Raw genomic sequence first — 20280 nt, 5'->3', positions numbered from 1 at the left:
TGGGCTGGTAGCTGGCCTATATCCTCGCTCTGCACAGATCAGTGTGGGTAGCAGTGAGCTCAACCTGCTCTCCCCATAGCCCAGAACCTGCCCCTGCATACCAGCTGGCCCGCTACAGCCAGAGCTGGCTTGGGACCAGGCTCTCATTCTTGTCTTGTGCAGTTTCAAATCAACCCACCTGGGTGCCTGTGGGAAAATCTTTATTGAATAAGGCAGAGGGGAGACTGCTTATTACACAGCAATAGTATCTAGGACACACAGCACCCAGTGCTTTGCCCAAGGAGCCTGCGTTAGAGCAGAGGGCACAGTCCCATCCACCATTTAAAAGGGGCTGATAAGGGATGCTGAAGCTGGGCTGCTCCATCTTAGATGAGGCCTCCCAGCTGCTATAACTCTAACTTTACTCCTCCCCAGCCCCCTCTCTACAGCTTCAAGCAGTGCTGCGACCTAGAACTCCATTTCCCTTTGCCCCAAGGAGCACTGCCATTCTTCCCCCGGAGTGGGCTGGGTGAAGAGTGAAATAACCATGCATTGGGCACAACAGGCCCAGCACCCTCATCTCTGGTGAGCCGGATGCTGCAGCAACTCATGGCTCAGACAACAGAGGTGATGGAGGGAAGAAATGTGTCCCCAGCAGAGGGCAGCACTGAGGCAGTTCCAAGCCAGCTGGAGCATTCACCAGGCTGGTGGGTGTGAGTTCAGCCCCAGAAGGAAGTCTCCTTCCTGCTGCATCAGGCTCCTCATGCTGAGGTGTTTAGGAGGCTAGAAGATCGGGTTTCCTGCCCTGGGTCACTATTTTTCTTCCTCATCCCGGTCGCTGGCCACCGCTGCCTCCTCCTCACTGTCGTCCTCGCTCTCTGTGCAGCTGTAGTGCAGTCTGTTCGTGTTCACAAACAGGTCACTGTCGTCGTCCGAGTCCTCTTCCCCAGAGGAGCGAGCAGCCGTTTGCTCCCCTTCCCTGCTGCACAAAGGGGTGGCTGTCAGTTCCAGGCCTGTGGCCCTAGCAGTCACCTGGCTTCCTCCTTGGGGCAGCTGCCCACTGATCAGGGCACTAGCCTAAGACTGGAGGCCTGGGTTACCTAGGACTGGAAGGGACCTTCTGGACCAGTGAGCCCCAACACTGCTATTGCAGCCACCCTGTCGTAGAATCCCAGTCAGACCCTTATCCAGCTCCCTCTGTAAACTCATTGGGCTGTTTGCCCCCATCCCCTGGGGAGACTTTGCCAGAATCTCCCTCTGAGGGGCTGAAACGTAATTTGAGGTTTAATTTATTCCTGGACAGTTAAGAAGCAGTCCCCCTCCTTTCACACTCACCTGGCCTCAGAGCTGGGCTGACTTTCTGCAGTGTCAGAGAAGGCCTCAGGCCTGTGGGGAAAAAGGCATGAGATGACAGAGCAGCCCTGGCTTTGAGACAATGGCTTGGAACAGGATGCTGGGCTTTTCCCCTCTCGGGAGGGCTGCAGGGAATGGGAGGGAATTGCCTCTCCACTCCAGCCCCTGCCCATGGCAGGGGACTGCTTCAGCCAACACAGCCCCTGCTGTGCAAAAGAGGCCAGAAATAACCCCAGCACAGACCTGTTTTCCCACCAACACAATCAACAAACTACTTTGCTACAAAATCCAAACTTGTGGAAAAATCTCATTTGACAAAGTTTTTCCCAGTTTGCCAGTTAAACTAGAATCTGAGATTTTGTTTTTTGGCCAAGTTAGTTTTCAAAAGTGGTTGTTTTTTTTTTGGTTTTTTTTTTTAGAAACTCTATCCCTACCTTCCTCATGTTAAGATCAGGTGGCCAGAAAAGGGATCATCTAATCTAGAATCTGTTATACAGGAGTCAGGACTGCCCTGAATTAATTTCTGTTCAAACTACATCAAGTCTTTCCAAATCACGCCTGAGCTGGATTTAAAAATTGCCAGCACTGATGAATCCACCACAGCCTTTGGTCAGTTGTTCCAGTGAACCCTCTTCTTTCCAATCTGAATGTGTCTAACTTCAATTTCCAGCCATTGGCTCTTGTACAATGTTTGTCTGCGAGATTGTAGAGCACACTGTCAAATTTCTGTTCCCCATGCAGGTACATATAGACTGCTCAACTCACCCCTTAAACTAAGGTTGAGCTCTGTGGAGTCTGTCACCAATCCTTATATTCTTGTGGCTCTTCTCTGACCCCTCTCAAATTTATCAATGTTCTTCTTGAGACTACACCCTGGGATCCCAGCAACAGTCACACCCACCCCAATCTGATTATAAACAGCATGTGCTCTCTGCCACCAAAGCAATGAGCCCCCTGCTGGAGAACTACTCCCCCATCCATCAGTACCCAGTGCCCATGGAGATAACCCCTCTAAGCTAACTGCTCTGCTTCTATTCCTACAGCTCATGAGTGGTGGGAATCAACCCTCAGCCCTAGGCTGAGAACTGACACCCAAATTGAGCAGTGAGAGAAACTAGGCCTTGGGACAGCTTATCCAGGACTGGGGTGGATTCTCCATTACGGTGACCTGGGGCACTAGCCAAGCATGGGGCAGAGCAGGGTTCAGTTCCTGGTTTTGCCACTGCCTTTGGGCGTGTTGCTTTGTGCATCTTGTGCCTCAGTCTCCTCATCTCTAAAACGGGGCTAGAGGTGCTGGGATTCCATGCCGAGTGTCATGAGTACGTCTATGCCAGGGAGGCTGAGGGTTTTGTAAATTCTCTAACACTGGCCCACTTGCTTCAGACGGGGGAAGATGTCCTGCAGGCGCCTCTTCCTACAAGATGGGCCTTGCTCATGACAGCCCAGGCCACAATCCCAGCAGGGCAAGTGACACATGGGCACTGCTGGGGGGAAGCAGCAAGGCTCAGGGAGGGATGTAAAGAGCAGAAGGGCCAAGCTGATGAAATCTCAGCCTCAGTAGGCACACTCAGGCCTGGGCCAATCCCTCAGCTTGGGATAACTCTTTTCTCCATCACCTTGGTGACAGAGGGGCAAGAGCAGGGTGTCTGGGAGCTCATGGCTCATCACACAAGCATGCACCTTCCCCCCGCCTCCAACTCCTACCAGAGCCCTTCTTTCTTTAGGTACTGCACATGGTCCTTGTACAACACAAAGTTGATCTCAGCCTTCACCTTCTCGCCCTCTTCGATGGGGTCCACCAGCAGAAAGTCACCTGCAATGGTAGAGGGACAGCGTGGAGAGTTTGGCTGGTTTAGGAGATGGGGAATGGGATACAGGGCCTTTCCCCTCTAGGGGGTGCCAGCTCTCATCTAGCCCCAGAGTGGGGTGATGGGGGGGACAGGTGAGCAGGGAATGGGACACAGAGCTGCTTCCTCTCTTGGGGTGATAACTCCAATCTGTGCCCAGGGGAGGTGGGATATGGGGCCTTTCCTCTCAAGGGGTGCCATGAACCCAGCTGCACTGTACTCACCTCGTTTGATCCAGATGTTCTTGCGGAATTTTGTGGGCATGCTCACTAAGAATCTGGTTCCCTCAGCCGTTTCCACCTCATGGAGGTTGTTTCCTGGGGTCCCTAGGACCTGGTGGAAGGAACAAGGGGGATTAACCACAGGAGCTGCTTCCCAAGGGAGTGGATTCTCCAGCATTTAGCACCTACAGATCAGGGCCTGTCTCACAGTGACATTCTAGTTCAACCACCAGAGCTAGGCTAGATGCAGGAATGGCTGAGGGGGGTATTCCATAGCCTGACTTACGCAGGAGTTCAGACTAGATGATCAGGCTCCAATTTTGGCCTTGAAATCTACTGCCCACATAGGGCTTTTAAATGGCTTACACTCTGCCTTGCCCATAACACTCACAGCAAGACAATGACTGCCTGAAGCATGGGACTGGACTGCAGGGAGTAGGAAGGGATTTTCTTCCCCAATGCACAATTAGACAGATGTATTTGGGGGTTTTCTTGCCTTCCTCTGAAGCATGAAGCTCACCAGTGTTTAAGGGATATGATTAAGGGCAGGGAAGTGCTGAGATGAGACATGCCCAGATGCTCCCTGCAAGCAACCCACACCCCATGATGCAAAGGAAAGTGAAAACCCTCAAGGTCCCAATGGAGCCCAGCTAAGCAGGGTTGCTCCCTCTCTCACCCGGACAATCTGCTGTTGAGGAGACGGCACCACATACTCCTCCAACACCTCTTTCACCACATGCTTGCGTTTGGTTGCTTGGGACATCCTGGTGCGTTAGCCCTCGGGGACAGGATCCCTGCAGGGTGTGTGAAGTGCAGAATGCCTGGAAGGCTATAAGGAGAGAAGGAACAGTAGAGGGAGAAGAGCCTTGTTGCGTCTTCCCAAGATCAAATAAGCTTCTAAAGGCAACGAGTCCCCCAGTGAGAAGGGCACAGGACTGGCAGCCACGAAATCTGAGTTCTATTGCAAGCTCTGCTGCTGACTTTGTGCAAGTCCCTTTGCCACTCAGTGCCTCAGTTTTCCCTCTCTCTCCCACAACCCAGACCCTTTGTCTAGATAGGGTACAAGCTCTGTGGGGCAGGGGCTGCTTCTCACTAAGTGTCTGTGTACCGCCTGGCATGATGGCATCAGGGTCTGTACAGCACCCAGACCACATAGGCACAGAGTGCCTGCCAGCCCCTTAATTGAGATCAGGGCCCCATTGTGTCAGGCACTGTAGAGACACACAGTGAGAGACAGTCCCTGCCCTGAGGAGCTTGCAGTCTAAATAGATGAAGGGCAGGAGAAAATGAAGCACAGTGAAAAGGGTCATGGAGGGGGCAGAACGGAACCCAGGCAGCCCTGGGTCCCTTGCTATCGCCTTGCCCATTAGACCACACCGCCTATCCATCAAGGATGTCCCTTTGATCCTAGGTTATCAGGAAAGGTTACTAGAGGTGCCCCATCTACCTTGTCTACTCCCCCTAGGATGGGGCAGAGATTGTCTGCTCTCCCAGGAAGCCAGCAGCACCACTACCTGCAAGGTACCTGTTTGGGGGACAAAGAAAGGCTGTCCGACTCTGATAGTAGAGGATCCAGCGCTGAATTCAGTCCTCGAGGCATCCACCAGCACTGCACACACTGGAAGAGGAACAAAGACAACTTTGTGGCTCATCGAAATGGATGAGGACTCCCTCACTCAGGGAATGAGGCAGCTCCAAGATTCCTCCACTCTACTGGAAAATTCCAGGCCAGGCTCCACACATTGTCTCCTGTAGTGTTGTAATAATTCTACTGAGAACAGTTTAGCCACGAATCTCAAAGTGCTTTACCACAAGGAGGTCAGGATCATCAATAGTGAACTGAGGTACAGGGAGGGGAAGGGACAACACAGGCAAACAGTGGGAGGTGAAACTGAGGCAGAGATGGAGCACAATAGGGAATAGATCCCAGGCATCTTGAGTGCCAATTAAGTACACTGTCCCACTGGGCCATGGAAAGATTGCCAGCAATTCTGCTGATGATTGCAGGAGTCAGGTTAATTCTTCAGGGCTGAATCAGCTTCCCAGATAAAAATCTCATCCACATCAGAGAATGAAGCAAAGACCCCAAAGAGATCATGGAAACCAAGAAGAGATTGACCCAGCTAGTTTGTGCCATAACCTTGTTATTGTTTCCTTGCAGTCAGAGACAGATGAGTGGGGTCGAGTGAATGAATCACCTCTGTGACTCAGTTTCCCTCACCTAAAAAGATGGGGATAATTCCTCCATTATCAGTCCGTGCTGAGATTCATTCCAGCCTTGCCCTAAGCATTCGACCCCCCCGCCCGAGCTGGGATGGAACCCAGGCGTCCTACCCTCGCCCCCATCGCAGACATTAGTCCCAGCTGATTCTCCAACCCCCCGCCCCCGAGATGCGAGGGCCGGGTCCCCTCCAGGGCTACTGCATGTCACGGGGGTGGGTGCGGGGGAGCTCCTTCCCCTGCGCGGGGTTTATGACCCCGAACACCCCTTGGGGGCGGGGGGTTTCCTGTTCCCCAAACACCCGCGGGGGCTGGACTGGTGTGAGCGCCTCTGCCGCCGCCCCCCGGGAGCCTCCCGCCCTACCTCTCTCCACATGAGGGGACTGAGTCGCGTCAACCGCTTCCGCCTCCCGAGCCTCCCCCAGCCCTTCCCCGCCCCACTTCCGGGGGTACCGCTCTGACCTGCTTCCGGGCGCCTCCGCGCCCTGCCCTGGTATCCCCTGGTCCCCTCCCGGGCCCCAGCGCCGTCCCCGGGGCCCGCTAACGCACGGGGCAGCCCGGGGGCGTTATTATGGGATGGAAGGGTTGCTACGGGCCATCCCCAGCGACAATCAGGCGGTGTCAGAGGCTGGCCCCCGCCCATTGGTTACTGCTGGGGTACCATCGAGTTTTCAACTGGCTAGAGTGGCGATTCTGAACTCTGTGGTTCCAAGTGTGGCTGGAGAGTCCCTGCGAGGGCGCCAGCGCTGTCAGCACTCATAGAGCGGATGTAGCCGAGAGAGAGAGAGAGAGAGAGAGACCCTGTACTCTATGGTTAAAAGTGTGGATGGATCGCCACTGGGAGGGCTGTCGGGCATTATAGAGCGCCGCCTACTCTCGATGGTTATATGGGGCGCGAAGAGGCGCGCGGCCTGGCGTGGCCTGGAAGAGGAAGTGGTGGGTGCGCAGGCGCGGCGGGAGGCCGGTTGGGCGGGAGCGGCGGCGGCTGAGGCGCTGCAGCAGCGAGTGGAGCCGGTGAGTCGTTGCGGCGCCGGGCGGGGGCCTCGGGCCGGGTGAAGGCGGCGGGGCGGGGCGGTGTCTGTGGCGGAGCCTGAGGGCGCAGGGGAAGGAGGAGCTGAGGGAGGGATGGGGGCGGGCGGGCGGGCGGAGACGCTGCTGCTAAGGCGCAGGGTATAGGGTGGGGCTGGGTGTCTCTGTGGGGGTGGGTGAGTTAGGGAGAAGAGGGGTGAGGTTGGAGTGTTTGGGGCTGGGGGAGGGGGGCGGTTCTCTGTAAGGATTGGTGGGGCTGACGGTTCCTGGGGGGAGGGCTGGCCTTATCCATAGGGGAGGGGAGGGGAAGGAAGGGTGCTCTCTATAGAGCAGTAGTTTCCAACCTTTTTAAGTACAAGATGGCTTCTTGAATTTAGCGCAACCTGTGATCTACCCCGCTCTTTCCCCAAGGCCCCACCCCACTCACTCCATCCCCCCTCCTTCTGTTGCTCGCTCCCGCCACCCTCACTCGCTTTCACTGTGCTGGGGCAGGGGGTTGGGGTGCAGCAGGGGGTGCGGGCTCTGGGCTGGGGCCGAGGGGTTTACAGTGTGGGAGGGGGCTCTGGGCTGAGTCTGGGTCAGGGGGTTGGGGTGCAGGAGTGGGTGAGGGGTGTGAGCTCTGGGAGGGGGTGAGGGGTGCAGGAGAGGTTTGGGGTACTGGCTCCATGAGGGGTTTCAGGGCTGGGGCAGGGGGTTGGGGTGCTGGAGGGAGTATGGGGGTGCTGGCTCCAGGAGTGGGCTGGGGTGCAGCTCCTGCTGGACGGCACATACCGCAGGTGGTAGGGCTAAGGCAGGCTCCCCTCCTGAAAGCTGTTGGCATGTCCCTGCACAGTAGCCCCTGGATGGGGGGCATGGCTAGTAGCTCTGTGTGCTGCCCATCTCTGCAGACGCTGCCCCTGCAGCACCCATTGGCTGCAGTTCCCCATTCCCGGCCAATGGGAGCTGCAGGGGCGGTGCTTGCAGGCAGGAATGGTGTGCGGAGACCCCCTGACCCCACCCTGCCCCCGCAGGGATCTGTCAGCCACTTCTGGGAGTGGTGCGGGGCTGGGGCAGGTAGGGAGCCTGCCTTAGCCCCGCTGCACCCCCAAATTTTTAGCAGCTGGATATGGCAATCGACTGGCAGAGTCAATCGCGATCTACCGGTTGGTGACCACTGCTATAGAGGGTGAGGCTTGGGAGCTCTGTGAGGGTGGCTGGGCTGATGGTATCTGGGGGAGGGTTGAGTTAGTGCTAATGATAATCCTTACTTAGCTCTTATCGTTAGTAGATCTCAAGAGATTTGTAAAGGAGGGTCAGTATGATTCTCCATTTTACAGATGTGGAAACTGAGGCACAGAGTTGAAGTGAAGCCCTGGGTCAGTAGCTGAGCTGGGAATAGAACCTGTCATAAATATAAAGGGAAGGGTAAACACCTTTAAATCCCTCCTGGCTAGAGGAAAAACCCTTTCACCTGTAAAGGGTTAAGAAGCTAAGACAACCTCACTGGCACCTGACCAAAATGACCAATGGGGAGACCAGATACTTTCAAAGCTGGAGGTGGGGGAAACAAAGGGTTCTGTCTGTGTTGCTTTTGCTGGGACCAGAGCAGGAATGCAGGTCAGAACTCCTGTAAAGGGTTAATAAGCAATCTAGTTAGATATGTGTTAGATTCTGATTTGTTTAAATGGCTGATAAAATAAGTTGTGCTGAATGGAATGTATATTCCTGTTTTTGTGTCTTTTTGTAATTTAAGGTTTTGCCTAGAGGGATTCTCTGTTTTGAATCTGATTACCCCATAAGGTATTTACCATCCTGATTTTACAGAGGTGATTCTTTTTCTTCAATTAAAATTCTTCTTTTAAGAACCTGATTGCTTTTCATTGTTCTTAAGATCCAAGGGTTTGGGTCTGTGTTCACCTATGCAAATTGGTGATGATTTTTATCAAGCTTTCCCCAGGAAAGGGGGTGTAGGGCTTTGGGGGGATTTTGGGGGGAAAGATGTTTCCAAGTGGGCTCTTTCCCGGTTATATTTGTTAGACGCTTGGTAGTGGCATCAGTAAAGTCCAGGGACAAAAGGTAAAATAGTTTGTACCTTGGGGAAGTTTTAACCTAAGCTGGTAAAAATAAGCTTAGGGGGTTTTTCATGCTGGTCCCCACATCTGTATCCTAGAGTTCAAAGTGGGGAAGGAACCTTGACAGAACCCAAGTCTTTTGAGTCTAGTTTAGTGCTCTACCCACTAGACTACATTGTGGGGAAGGGAGGGGTTCAGTGCAGGTGTCTGAAATTATGGGTTTTTTTGTAGAGGACAGTGCTCAGATTGTTTAGCAGGTGTGGTGAGTTAGGGAGAGGAGGATCTCTGGTGGTGAGAGAGGGGTTGGGGTATAGTGGGTATGTCTGTGAAGGCTGGGAGTGTCTAGTGATGGGTGGTATCTGTTGGGGCTGAAAGTGTCTGGCTATTGGCAGGATTGGGATGGGAGTGAACAATGGAAGGTGTTTCTGAATGGGTGGAGAGAGGATCTGAGGGGTGGATCTGGGAGGAGAGAGGTGGGGCTGAGGGTGTCTGGAGAAGGGAGGGAGGGGGTCTTTCTGGTGAAGGAAGGGTGAGGGTGTGTGTAGGGGAGGATGCATCTGGTGAGGCTAGGCCAAGAGCAGGATCTCTAAAAGAGCTTAGGGTGTCTGGAGAAAAGGTGTCTTTTGGGAGGCAGGGGGTACAGAATCGGAGCAAGGGGCTTGTTGGTATTTGGAGGCAAGGAGGGGCGGAGGGTGCATGTGGAAGGGAGGGAGTTATCTCTGAGGTTGGGCGCTCTGCAGAAAGCGGGGAATTAAGGGGCCTTTGGTGGGACTGTCACAGATCGACAGGTCCAGTGCCCTTTACAGCCTTGGAATAGTCCCTGGAACGACCCCTTTAGTGTGTTGACCCCTTTAGGGTCATGCTCTCTTGCTGGGGTAAGCCCTGTGGCTTCACCGCCTCCTGGGACTGAACCTCAGAGCCTTTAGTACCCCTGCTAACTCTGTGAGCTTCCCTCAGTGAGTCCACTCAAATTGGACATCTGGGGAACACTTACACACCCAAAGGGAGCAATGCAGCCCTGACTTTCTGACTTTGGAGTGACTCAGCCAGTGTTAAAACAGAAGGATTTATTAGACTACTCAAGGAGCTGACTGAGGGGATATCTGAGCCATGAGTGATTATCTTCAAAAAGTCATGTAAGACTGGAGAGATTCCGGAGGACTGGAAAATGACACTATATTTGCCTATCTATAAAAAGGGAAATAAGGACAACCCAGAGAATTACAGACCAGTCAGCTTAATTTCAGTACTCAGAAAGATAATGGAGCAAATAATTAAGCAATCATTGTGCAAACACTTAGGTCAGGGGTGGGCTAACTATGGCCTGCGGGCCAGATCCAGCCCACCAGCCATTTTAATCCAGCCCTCGAGCTCCCGCTCGGGAGCAGGGTCTGTTACTTTCCCCACTCTGGCGCTCTAGTCAGGGAGCAGGGTCAGGGGCCGCTCCATGTGGCTCCTGGAAGCAGCAGCATGGCCCCCTCCAGTTCTCCAGCCTTGGAGCAGGGTTGGGGCCATGCCACGCGACTCCCGGAAGCAGCAGCATGGCCCCTCCTATGTGTAGGGGCAGCCAGGGGCCTCCGCTCTGCATGCTGCCCCCACCCCAAGCACCGCCCCTGCAGCTCCCATTGGCCGAAAACCTCATCCAGTGGGAACTTTCTGGGGTCAGTGCCTGCGGGCAGGGCCATGTGTAGAGCTGCCTGGCTGCGCCTAGCATAGGAGCTGGAGCGGGAACATGCCACTGTTTCCTGGAGCTGCTTGAGGTAAGTGCCACCCGGAGCCTGCACCCCGACCCTCTTCCTCTGCCCCAACCCCCTGCCCCAGCCCTGATCTCCCTCCTGCCTTCCAGACCCCTCAATCCCAGCCCGGAGCACCCTCCTACATCTCAAACTTCTCATCCTCAGTCCCACCCCAGAGCCCGCACCCCCAGCCGGTGCCCTCACCCCCTCCCGCACCCCAACTCCAATTTTGTGAGCATTCATGGCCTGCCGTACAATTTCTATTCTCTGATGTCGCCCTCAGGCCAAAAAGTTTGCCCACGCCTGACCTAGATGATAATGATAAGTAGTGGTCAGAATGGATTTGTCAAGAACATATTAAGTCAAACCAACCTAATATCTTTCTTTGACAGGGTAACAAGCCTTGTGGATAGAGGGGAAGCCGTAGATGTGGTATGTCTTGACTTTTAGTAAGGCTTTTGATACTGTCTCGCGTGACCTTCTCATAAATAGACTAGGGAAATACAACCTACGTGGAGCTACTATAAAGTGGGTACATAACTGGTTGGAAAACTGTTCCCAGAGTAGCTATCAGTAGGGCTATCAAGTGCTTAAACAAATTAATTGCGCTTAATAATAGAAAACCATTTATTTAAATATTTTTGTATGTTTTCTACCTTTTCAAATGTATTGATTTCAATTACAACACAATATAAAGTGTACAGTGCTTACTTTATATTTTTGATTACAAATATTTCCACTGTAGAAAACAAAAATAGTATTTTTCAATTCACCTCATACAAATACTGTAGTGCAATCTCTTTATCATGAAAGTTTAACTTCCAAATGTCAAATTATGTACAAAAACCCCCTGCATTCAAAAATAAAACAATGTCAAACTTTAGAGCCTATAAGTCCACTCAGTCTTATTTCTTCTTGTTCGGGCAGTCACTCAAACAAGTTTGTTTACATTTGCAGGAGATAATGCTGCCCACTTCTTGTTCACAATGTCACCTGAAAATGAGAACAGGCATTTGCACAGCACTGTTGTAGCCAGTGTCGCAAGATATTTATGTACCAGATGTGTTAAAGATTCATCTGTCCCTTCATGCTTCAACTGCCATTACAGAGGACATGCATCCATGCTGATGATGGGTTCTGCTCTATAGCAATCCAAAGCAGTACAGACTGACCCATGTTCATTTTCTTCATCTGAGTTAGTTGCCACCAGCAGAAGGTTGATTTTCTTTTTTGGTAGTTTGGGTTCTGTAATTTCCGCATCAGAGAGTTGCTCTTTTAAGACTTCTTGAAAGCATTCTCCACACCTCATACCTCTCAGATTTTGGAGGGCACTTCAGATTCTTAAACCTTGGGTCGACTGCTGTAGCTATCTTTAGAAATCTCACATTGGTACCTTCTTTGTGTATTGTCAAATCTGCAGCAAAAGTGTTCTTAAAATGAATGTGTGCTGAATCATCTTCTGAGACTACATGAAATATATGGCAGAATGTGGGTAAAACAGAGCCGGAGATATACAATTCTCCTTCAAGGAGTTCAGTCACAAATTTAATTAACACCTGATTTTTTTAATGAGCGTCATCAGCATGGAAGCATGTCCTCTGGAATGGTGGCCGAAGCATGAAGGAACATACAAATGTTTAGCATATCTGACATGTAAATACCTTGCAATGCTGGCTACAAAAGTCCCATGCGAACGCCTATTCTCCCTTTCTGGTGACATTGTAAATAAGAAATGGGCAGCATTATTTCCCGTAAATGTAAACAAACTTGATTGTCTTAGTGATTGGCTGAACAAGAAGTAGGACTGAGTGGACTTGTAGGCTCTAAAGTTTTACATTTTGAGTGCAGTTATGTAACAAAAACTACATTTCTAAGTTGCACTTTCATGATAGAGATTACACTACAGTACTTGTATGAGGTGAATAGAAAAATACTATTTATAATTTTTACAAGTGCAAATAGTTGTAATGAAAAATAATATAAAGTGAGCACTGTACACTTTGTATTCTGTGTTGTAATTGAAATCAATATATTTGAAAATCTAGAAAAAACATCGAAAAATATTTAATTTCACTTGCTATGTTATTTAACAGTGTGATTAAAACGGTGATTAATTGCGATTAATTTTTTTGAGTTAATCACGCGAGTTAACTGATTAATCAACAGCCCCAGTTATCAGTGGTTCACAGTCAAACTGGAAGGGCATATCAAGTGGGGTCCCACAGGGATCAGTTCTGGATTCAGTTCTGTTCAATATCTTCATCGGAGATTTAGATAATGGCGCAGAGTACACTTATAAAGTTTGCGGACCATACTAAGTTGGGAGCGGTTGCAAGTGCTTTGGAGGATAGAATTAAAATTCAAAATGATCTCAACAAACTGGAGAAATGGTCTGAAGTAAATAGGATGTAATTCAATAATGACTAATATAAAATACTCCACTTAGGAAGGAACAATCAGTTGCATGCATACAAAATGGGAAATGACTAGGGAGGAGTTCTGCAGAAAGGCATCTGGGGGTCATAGTGGATCACAAGCTAAATGAGTCAATGGTTGTAACACTGTTCCAAAAAAAGCAAACATCATTTTGGGATGTAATAGCAGTAGTGTTGTAAGCAAGACACGAGAACTAATTCTTCTGCTCTACTCCGCACTGAGTATTGTATCCAGTTCTGGGCACCGCATTTCAGGAAAGATGTGGACAAATTGGAGAAAGTCCAGAGAAGAGCAACAAAAATTATTCAAGGTCTAGAAAACATGACCTATGAGGGAAGATTGAAAAAATTGGGTTTGTTTAGTCTGGAGAAGAGAAGTCTGAGAGGGGAAATAATGAAAATTTTCAAGTACATAAAAGGTTGTTAAAAGGAGGGAGAAAATTTGTTCTCCTTAACCCCTGAGGATAGGACAAGAAGCAATGGGCTTAAATTGCAGCAAGGGTGGTTTAGGTTGGACATTAGGAAAAAAATTCCTAACTGTCAAGGTGGTTAAACACTGGAATCAATTGCCTAGGGAGGTTGTGGAATCTCCATCATTGGAGATTTTTAAGAGCAGGTTACAGACACCTGTCAGGGGTGGTCTAGATAACACTTAGTCCTGCCTTGAGTGCAGGGGACTGGATTCGATGACCTCTCGAGGTCCTTTCCAGTCCTATGATTCTATTAGATGTCTGGAACATAGTTTAGAAAGTCCTCTGTTTGCTGTAACTTTCTATTCTCTATGCTAAGTCCATCTGGGTCAGTCCAGAGCCCAGAGCTCTCTCTGACCCCCCTTGAGACCCAGTCCAGAAGTCAAGAGCTCGCTTCCAGGAGCCCATGCTTAACAAACATCAAAGGCCCCTCTCCGTCTTTTGTTCTTGTTCCTGGGCAAACTTTGTCATCTGGTCTCCTCAGGCCTTTGTTCTCCAGCTGCTCACAACTGGCTGGTTTCCTGCAGAGGGTGGGACCCTTTCATTGGTTGCTAGGCGCCAAATGGCGGGGCAGTTGTAATGGCCATTGTCTGTTGGGGCTCTCCATGGGCATGGAGCCCCACTGGCCCCAGACAGCCAGGCCTCAGTCATACCTGTATCTCTAGGCCTCTGCAAAGAGCAAACGACCCTTTCCCCCCACCTAGTTAACCAGGCACCACATAGGAAAACTGAGGTACACACAATGTTATGAAAAATTCCCACTCCATCACAGGGGGTCTCTAGGGAAGGCTGAGGAGGAGAATGAGGCTGAAGGTATCTGGATGGGGCTTAGTATTGTGACAGGAACAGTGGAGCGGCTTTGCAGGATTAGGTTATGGAGGAGTTGGGGTATCTGCATGGGAGGTTGGAGGGGTCTGCTGAAGGAGGTTGGGAGCTAGTGGGTGGGAAATCTGGAAGCGGAATGATGCTGGAGAATTTGGGGGGTTGTTGGAAGTGGGGAGAGGTGATCTCAGGAGAATTGGGGTTGGGACAAATGCATGGGGACAGGACTGGAAGCACTCAGGTGTTGGATAGGTTTTGTTGCTTGGGGCAAGAGCCCTGGAAGATGGTCAGCGGAGAAGTGGGCTGAGACTCCTGGGTGGAGGAGTTGGTCCTGGGACATCAGTCTTCCTTCCCATCCCTTAAAGCTTCTAACTAAAACCATAATGTGTCCAGTCTTCTCTCTGCTTGTGAGGTGTGGATAGGGAAGTTGACTAGGAAACATGCCTCAAGAAAAATCTTTGCTCCGTGTAAAGTCCAAGGCTACCATTCTCTCCTCCTGTCAGATCAGAGTGTGATAGACTTGAGTTACAAGACTAGGAACTTGGTTAATTCCTGATCTGGGAATTCCCTCTCCAGTGGACAGAAAATATAAAGCAGGGAACAGCTTTAAGTACAAATAACCATTTTTTGTACTGTTAATTACTTTTGTTGACCACGTACCAGAAGCTCTTTATTACTGCCTTAGCTATGTGTTAGCACCATGTGTTCTGCTCCTGGCCTCTTGGTAGATGAGTCCATTTCCAGTGGCTTCATTTGTTCTCATTAGTTTGCAATTATCTTGTTTACCCGTGTAAACACTCAATTAAGTGAGCTAACACTGTGGGTGACTAGTTCAAATATTAATGTAAGAATCCTGGGTAAAATTTGACACTAGCCGTCAGGTATCTTGGAAGCTATTTTTATTAGCTTCTTCCCGGAAAAATAAAATTCCACACTTTATGAAACAGATTTCTCTCCCCTGCCCCTGTGATTCAGGGCTTGTTTATTTTAAGTAAGTAATTTACAATTGCTACAACTACCCTGGGAAACTAAAAATAAAATTGAAATACTTCATTCTGTCTCATTATTGCAGCTGAGAGCTATGATAAAGGTGTTAGGCTTCCTACAACTAAATAATGTTTTTATATTGCAATAGTGATCAAAGGCGCTGCTGTGGCAGGCTCTGTACACAGACCATTCTTGGCCCATATTCCAATCTTCCTTAGTATTTTCTTTAAGGCTAAAAGGGACCATTATGTCCATTCTGACCTCCTGCATAATGCCAGCCATAGAATTTCACTTAATTACCTCTGTATTGAGCCCAATCACTTCCCTCAGTTACATTCAGACTGGCCTGCATGACAGAGGAGATATATATATAGAACTGGTATATACATCCCCTCTTCTATATATAGCGTTGGGCACTAGCCATGCAGTTTATAGCTAGTCTGAAAGTGATCTGTGTGCCTGAGCAGTGTTCTCAGAGGTTTGGCTGATGATGAATCCGAACTGTGGTCTCTCTGATCTGTGGAAGACCTGTTAAAATCTGAGATCACAACTATAAAGGACTTTTGTGGGCATCTGTCCACAACGGAACCGCTGGAATCTTACTATGATTAGTAGGGTCTTGTAAATAGTAGGTACCAGCACTTGTTTCTGTCCTCACTTAAAACTTAGAGTGGATAAGATCTTTCATTTTGCACCAAAATATAGTTCATACGTATTCAAGTCCCCAAATCCTGACAGAGTGGGTGCAGCTAACTTTGATCTCTGGTGCAGCAGGATTCAGGGCTCTGTGGCACATGCCTCTTATTACAGTGTATGCTGACCTTGTCTTTCTCTTCTTTTAGATCAAGCACCAGCCAGTATGTCGTCCACCTCCCAGAAGCACCGGGACTTTGTGGCTGAGCCCATGGGGGAGAAGCCCGTGGGAACTTTGGCCGGAATTGGGGATGTTCTTGGAAAGAAGCTGGCGGACAAAGGCTTTGACAAGGTCTCTGGAAACTTTTTTTTTTTTGGCACAGCTCTCTCTGTATCTTTAGAGGGGTGGAGTTCATAAAAATCAGCTCTGGCTGGGTCAGTGGCTTGAGTGAAACCATGTGGGAAATTGGGGCTTGAAATTGACGCAGTAGCAATTTTGGAGCATCTTGGATAACTCCAAGGGACAAAAGTTCCTCTTAAATCACGTGCCAACACAGGGCACCTTCTCTCTGTGATGTTCCTGTCACAAGGGGAGCTGGCCCTTTAAGGGGATTATGGCTCTTCTAGATGTAGCCCACTTCCCCTAGTGGAGAGAAGGGATAGTTAGATGCTGGGGGAGCATGGGACTTAGAACCAGACTTGTTGAGAATGGGTAGGAAGGCAGCCTGAATTCAGGGAGAGCAGATGTGGGAGTGAGTGCTCCATTAAAGAGCAGGCAGAATATCCAAGGAGGAGGCCTAGGCTGTTCTCCAAAGGTCGTAGGTGGGCCTGGGGTAGATGGGAGGGAGAAGAGGCTGCTAGAAAAACCACAGCAGGGATGGGACTAAGAGCGGGGTGGGCAAGCTATGGCCCCTCAGGACTTTGGATCCGGCCCGCAGGATTTCCACCCCTATGGCGCTGCGGACTCCGCGCCGCTCTGGGAAGTGGCCGGCACCATGTCCCGGCGGCCCCTGAGGAACGGGGGGCAGAGGGCTGAGCACGCTGTCCTTGCCTGTGGGTACCTCCCCTGAAGTTCCCATTGGCCGGGAATGGGGAACCGTGGCCAATGGGAGCTTTGGGGGAGGTACCCACAAGTAAGGGCAGTGTGCTCAGCCCTCTGCCCCTCTCTCCCCCAGGGGCTGCAGGGATGTGGTGTGGGCTGCTTCCCGGAGTGGTGCGGGGCCAGGGCAGGCAGGCAGGGAGCCTGTCCTGGTGTGTGCTGCTCCCACCCCGGAGCCGCTCCAGGTAAGCGGTGCCAGGTTGGCGCCTGCACCCCTCCTGCACCCCAACTCTCTGCCCAGAGCCCCCTGCTGCACCTCACACCCTTCCTGCACCCCTGCCCTGAGCCCCCTCCTGCACTATGCACCCACTCCTGCACCCCAACCCCCTTCCCTGAGCCCCCTCGTACACCCCGCACTCCTCCTCTGCCCCAACCCCTTGCCCTGAGCCCCTTTCTGCACAGCGCACCCCTTCCCACACCCCAACCACCTGCCCCAGCCCTACATTCATGGCCCTGCATGCAGTTTCCCCACCCAGATGTGGCCCTTAGTCCAGGGGTGGGCAAACTTTTTGGCCCAAGAACCTCTGCGTCAAGGGTGTGAGCCAACTAGGAAGGCTTGGTGGGGGAGAGATCTGTGGTTTGAACTCTACATTAATAAACCAGACTCCTGAAAAGGAAAGGATTAGTGAGAAAACATCTGCTGTCTGAGATCTGATGAACTAGAGAAGGGGAAACTTAGGTAGGGCCAACAACCACATTGGGCAAGCCCTGCTGTAGTAACAAGGTAAGAAATGGGACAAGTGACAATCTGCCTTAACCAGCATCTTCCTTAAAAAATCACTGTCACACACTTACAGGATTGCCCAGGCACTCAGATTTGGAAGAGCAAGCCTGACCACAGCCTAATCCCTGTGATCTCTTCAGAGGTTCTAAAGCCCTTAATTCCCCTTTCATTGGAATTGATATGCCTCGTAATTGTCATAAATACAAAAGCTCCAGGCAATCAATTCTCCAGACCCCTTGTTTTAAAATATCCAGCTGCCCTCTGGTGTGGAATCCCTTGGATGTGGAAGAAAATCCTTTCATGCACTGTCACCTTGAGTTGTAGAGATCAGAGATCCCAGCTGCTGTGGTTTGGGTGAATGCAAGACTTTTATTTCTGCCTTGCTAAATGTGCCCCCTAGAGGTCACCCTGAATAATGGCTCTAGATGTTCACAACTAACACCAGAGTGCAGTGGCCTGGAACTCAGGCCTGGGTTCAACTCCACCTGAGCCACAGACTTCCTATGTGACCTTGGGCAAATCCACACTTAAGCTTCATTGGCCTAGCTATGTCAGAGAGGGGTGTGACTTTTTTGCTGACAGCTAGGTTGGAAAAGTATAGAGGCTGTTACACCTGCAAGAGGACTGTTCTGCCAGTACGCAGCTTATCCTGGGAGGGTTTGCTGTTAGCTGTGTTGCCAAATCTTAAGTTTAGACAAGGCCTTAACTCACCCTGTGCCTCAGTTCCCTGTCTGTAAAACAGGGATAATGCTCCCATCATTCACTTTCCTGCGAGGTTAAAGCCCATTGATCTGTGAGGTGCTCAGCTGCAAGTTGTTAGTATTGAGATAGCTGAACAGCTTTTACACTGTCTCATAGAGCAATCACTCACCCTTTAGAAACCAATCAGTGGGCAACCTGGGGCTGTCCTCTCCTCTCCTCCATTTAGCAGCGGGTTTTGTGTGTATCTTAACTATCAGTTGTGATACCCTTTCCTTTCTGTGCTCAGGCATATGTGGTACTTGGACAATTCCTGGTTCTGAAGAAAGATGAAGAACTCTTCCGGGAATGGCTGAAAGACACGTGTGGAGCCAACGCCAAGCAATCCAGAGACTGTTCTGGCTGCCTGCGGGAGTGGTGCGACGCCTTCTTGTGAATGTTGGCTATTGTTGCCTCCGCACCAGCAGTCACTATTATGGCTTTCATAGTTAGCAGGGAAAAAAAATCTTCCCAACCCTTCCACTTTGTACCCAAATCAAAGGGCAGAATGGAATTAATAATTTATGGAAACCCTGTGGCATTTAGAATGTCTATTTACATGGCTCTCATATCTAGCCAGAAAGAAAATAATTGTCCCTGGAACCTGCTGTTAGTGTAACTAACCAGATTTCTTCTGGGGAAAGAGAGGGTAATGTTCTATTCTACACCTTTGTTAGATCTTTGTTTTGAATTTTATAGATACAGGGTTCCTCACTGTTTCAGACCAGCTAACTCCTAAAGCCTTAATAATCCACATGCTTGTAAAGGGGAGCGTTTTCATTGTCTTAATTCGAACTCTTATTGATATGCGGCTTGCTCACTGTTAGTTTAAAAAAAAGTTGTGGTTTTAAGCTTATTCTGGCTTATTTCTGGAGCAGTTATTTGAGGACCCTCCAGATTGTTTTATGCCACTTGGCTTTCTTTGGAAAAGTAACAGTGGAAGAAAACATTGTAACATTTTTTTAAAACAATAAAAATCAGCTGTGTTAATATTCCGGAGCTGCTCTTGGTTTAACTTGTTTACTAGGGGATCTGGGAGGTGGTGGAGCAGATGTAGATGGGGTGTTCGTTGCAGAAGGGCATAGCACTATGAAGGTGGGGCACATTCTCTTGGAGACTTAGATCTGGGCTGGAGAGCAGGCTGCTGGGAGCTGTTGTTGAAAATCTAGTCTGAGCCTGTGAAGGACCTCTGTCCCGTTTACATTTCCCTGAGTTTTTAGAGGTACTGGCCGTTTAAGACATTGTGTTTCTAGCCTTTCAGTTCAGCTCCAACTCTCCTTAAATCCTTATGTCGCCTGGCAGCAGGACCCTAGGGAGTCAGGTCTTCCTCCAGCTTGTGGAGTGCAAGAGAAGGGATACCTGTTCTGGCTGGCAGGTTTCCCCCAGCAGTGTTACCCTAGTCCTTGGGGTTTCTGGTCCAGCGTGTTGGGCAACTTCCTCCCAGTTTGCTGCCTGACGCAAGGTAGTCCTCAGCCTCTCAGACAGCTGTGCTCCCTGCCTGGGATGCAGTCCATATCCAAATGTTGCTGGTCACCCACTTAACTGGAGATGGGGAGATAACTATTCTGCCCCTTAACCCCTTAGTGGCTGTGACAATGGGGTTTATACCCCATCACAGAAGGCTTGTCCCATTTTTGAGGGGGGCAAAGGCTGTGAACCAGTAACTTGCCACACTTCATCTGGTGGTAGCAATGGTAAAAGCCAAAATAGTACTGAAAGGACTCACATTCCACTGTCATCTAAGCCTGCTTGGAGCTGTCACATCTCCCTATGGTTGAATATTACACTGGGAATGCACATTCCAGATGTGGACAAATTCCGTGGGGCAGAAAAATCTTATCACAGGAAAGTGTCTTGGCAGCCAAGAGCCACCTATTGTATTGGGAAGACTGGCAGAAGCTCTGGCCAACATCATCACTTCTGCTCTGCAGGTGCT

The 20280-nt window shown here is 50.1% G+C and overlaps 2 protein-coding genes across 10 annotated transcripts; one reads left to right on the top strand and one right to left on the bottom strand.

Moving 5' to 3' along the window:
• Positions 1 to 183: 183 nt before the first annotated feature.
• EIF1AD (eukaryotic translation initiation factor 1A domain containing) lies at positions 184 to 6251 on the bottom strand. 4 transcript variants are annotated; one of them, XM_077822952.1, is made up of 7 exons: positions 6083 to 6251; positions 4926 to 5018; positions 4077 to 4229; positions 3404 to 3512; positions 3037 to 3145; positions 1315 to 1365; positions 184 to 958 (listed from the first exon to the last, which is right to left on the bottom strand). In XM_077822952.1, the coding sequence occupies exons 3-7, from the start codon at positions 4161 to 4163 to the stop codon at positions 793 to 795; spliced, it is 522 nt and encodes a 173-aa protein (XP_077679078.1). In that variant the 5' UTR covers positions 4164 to 4229; positions 4926 to 5018; positions 6083 to 6251; the 3' UTR covers positions 184 to 792. The 4 variants fall into 4 exon arrangements, with proteins under 4 accessions (XP_077679078.1, XP_077679074.1, XP_077679075.1 ...); XM_077822948.1 differs by having other exon boundaries at positions 184 to 961; positions 6083 to 6238; XM_077822949.1 differs by lacking the exon at positions 6083 to 6251 and adding an exon at positions 5985 to 6052 and having other exon boundaries at positions 184 to 961.
• Positions 6252 to 6424: 173 nt separating this feature from the next.
• On the top strand, positions 6425 to 19336 carry BANF1 (barrier to autointegration nuclear assembly factor 1). 6 transcript variants are annotated; one of them, XM_077822955.1, is made up of 5 exons: positions 6428 to 6634; positions 8382 to 8428; positions 10829 to 10868; positions 15993 to 16135; positions 18595 to 19336. In XM_077822955.1, exons 4-5 carry the CDS (start codon positions 16010 to 16012, stop codon positions 18739 to 18741), a joined length of 273 nt encoding a protein of 90 aa, XP_077679081.1. In that variant the 5' UTR covers positions 6428 to 6634; positions 8382 to 8428; positions 10829 to 10868; positions 15993 to 16009; the 3' UTR covers positions 18742 to 19336. The 6 variants fall into 6 exon arrangements, with proteins under 6 accessions (XP_077679084.1, XP_077679083.1, XP_077679081.1 ...); XM_077822953.1 differs by having other exon boundaries at positions 8382 to 8454; XM_077822958.1 differs by lacking the exon at positions 10829 to 10868 and having other exon boundaries at positions 6425 to 6634.
• The last annotated feature ends 944 nt before the right edge of the window (positions 19337 to 20280 follow it).

Source organism: Eretmochelys imbricata, chromosome 7, assembly GCF_965152235.1.
Source record: "Eretmochelys imbricata isolate rEreImb1 chromosome 7, rEreImb1.hap1, whole genome shotgun sequence".
Lineage (NCBI taxonomy): Eukaryota > Metazoa > Chordata > Testudines > Cheloniidae > Eretmochelys > Eretmochelys imbricata.
The sequence above is the reverse complement of the archived record's forward strand: the minus strand, read 5'-3'. Positions and strand labels throughout refer to the sequence as shown.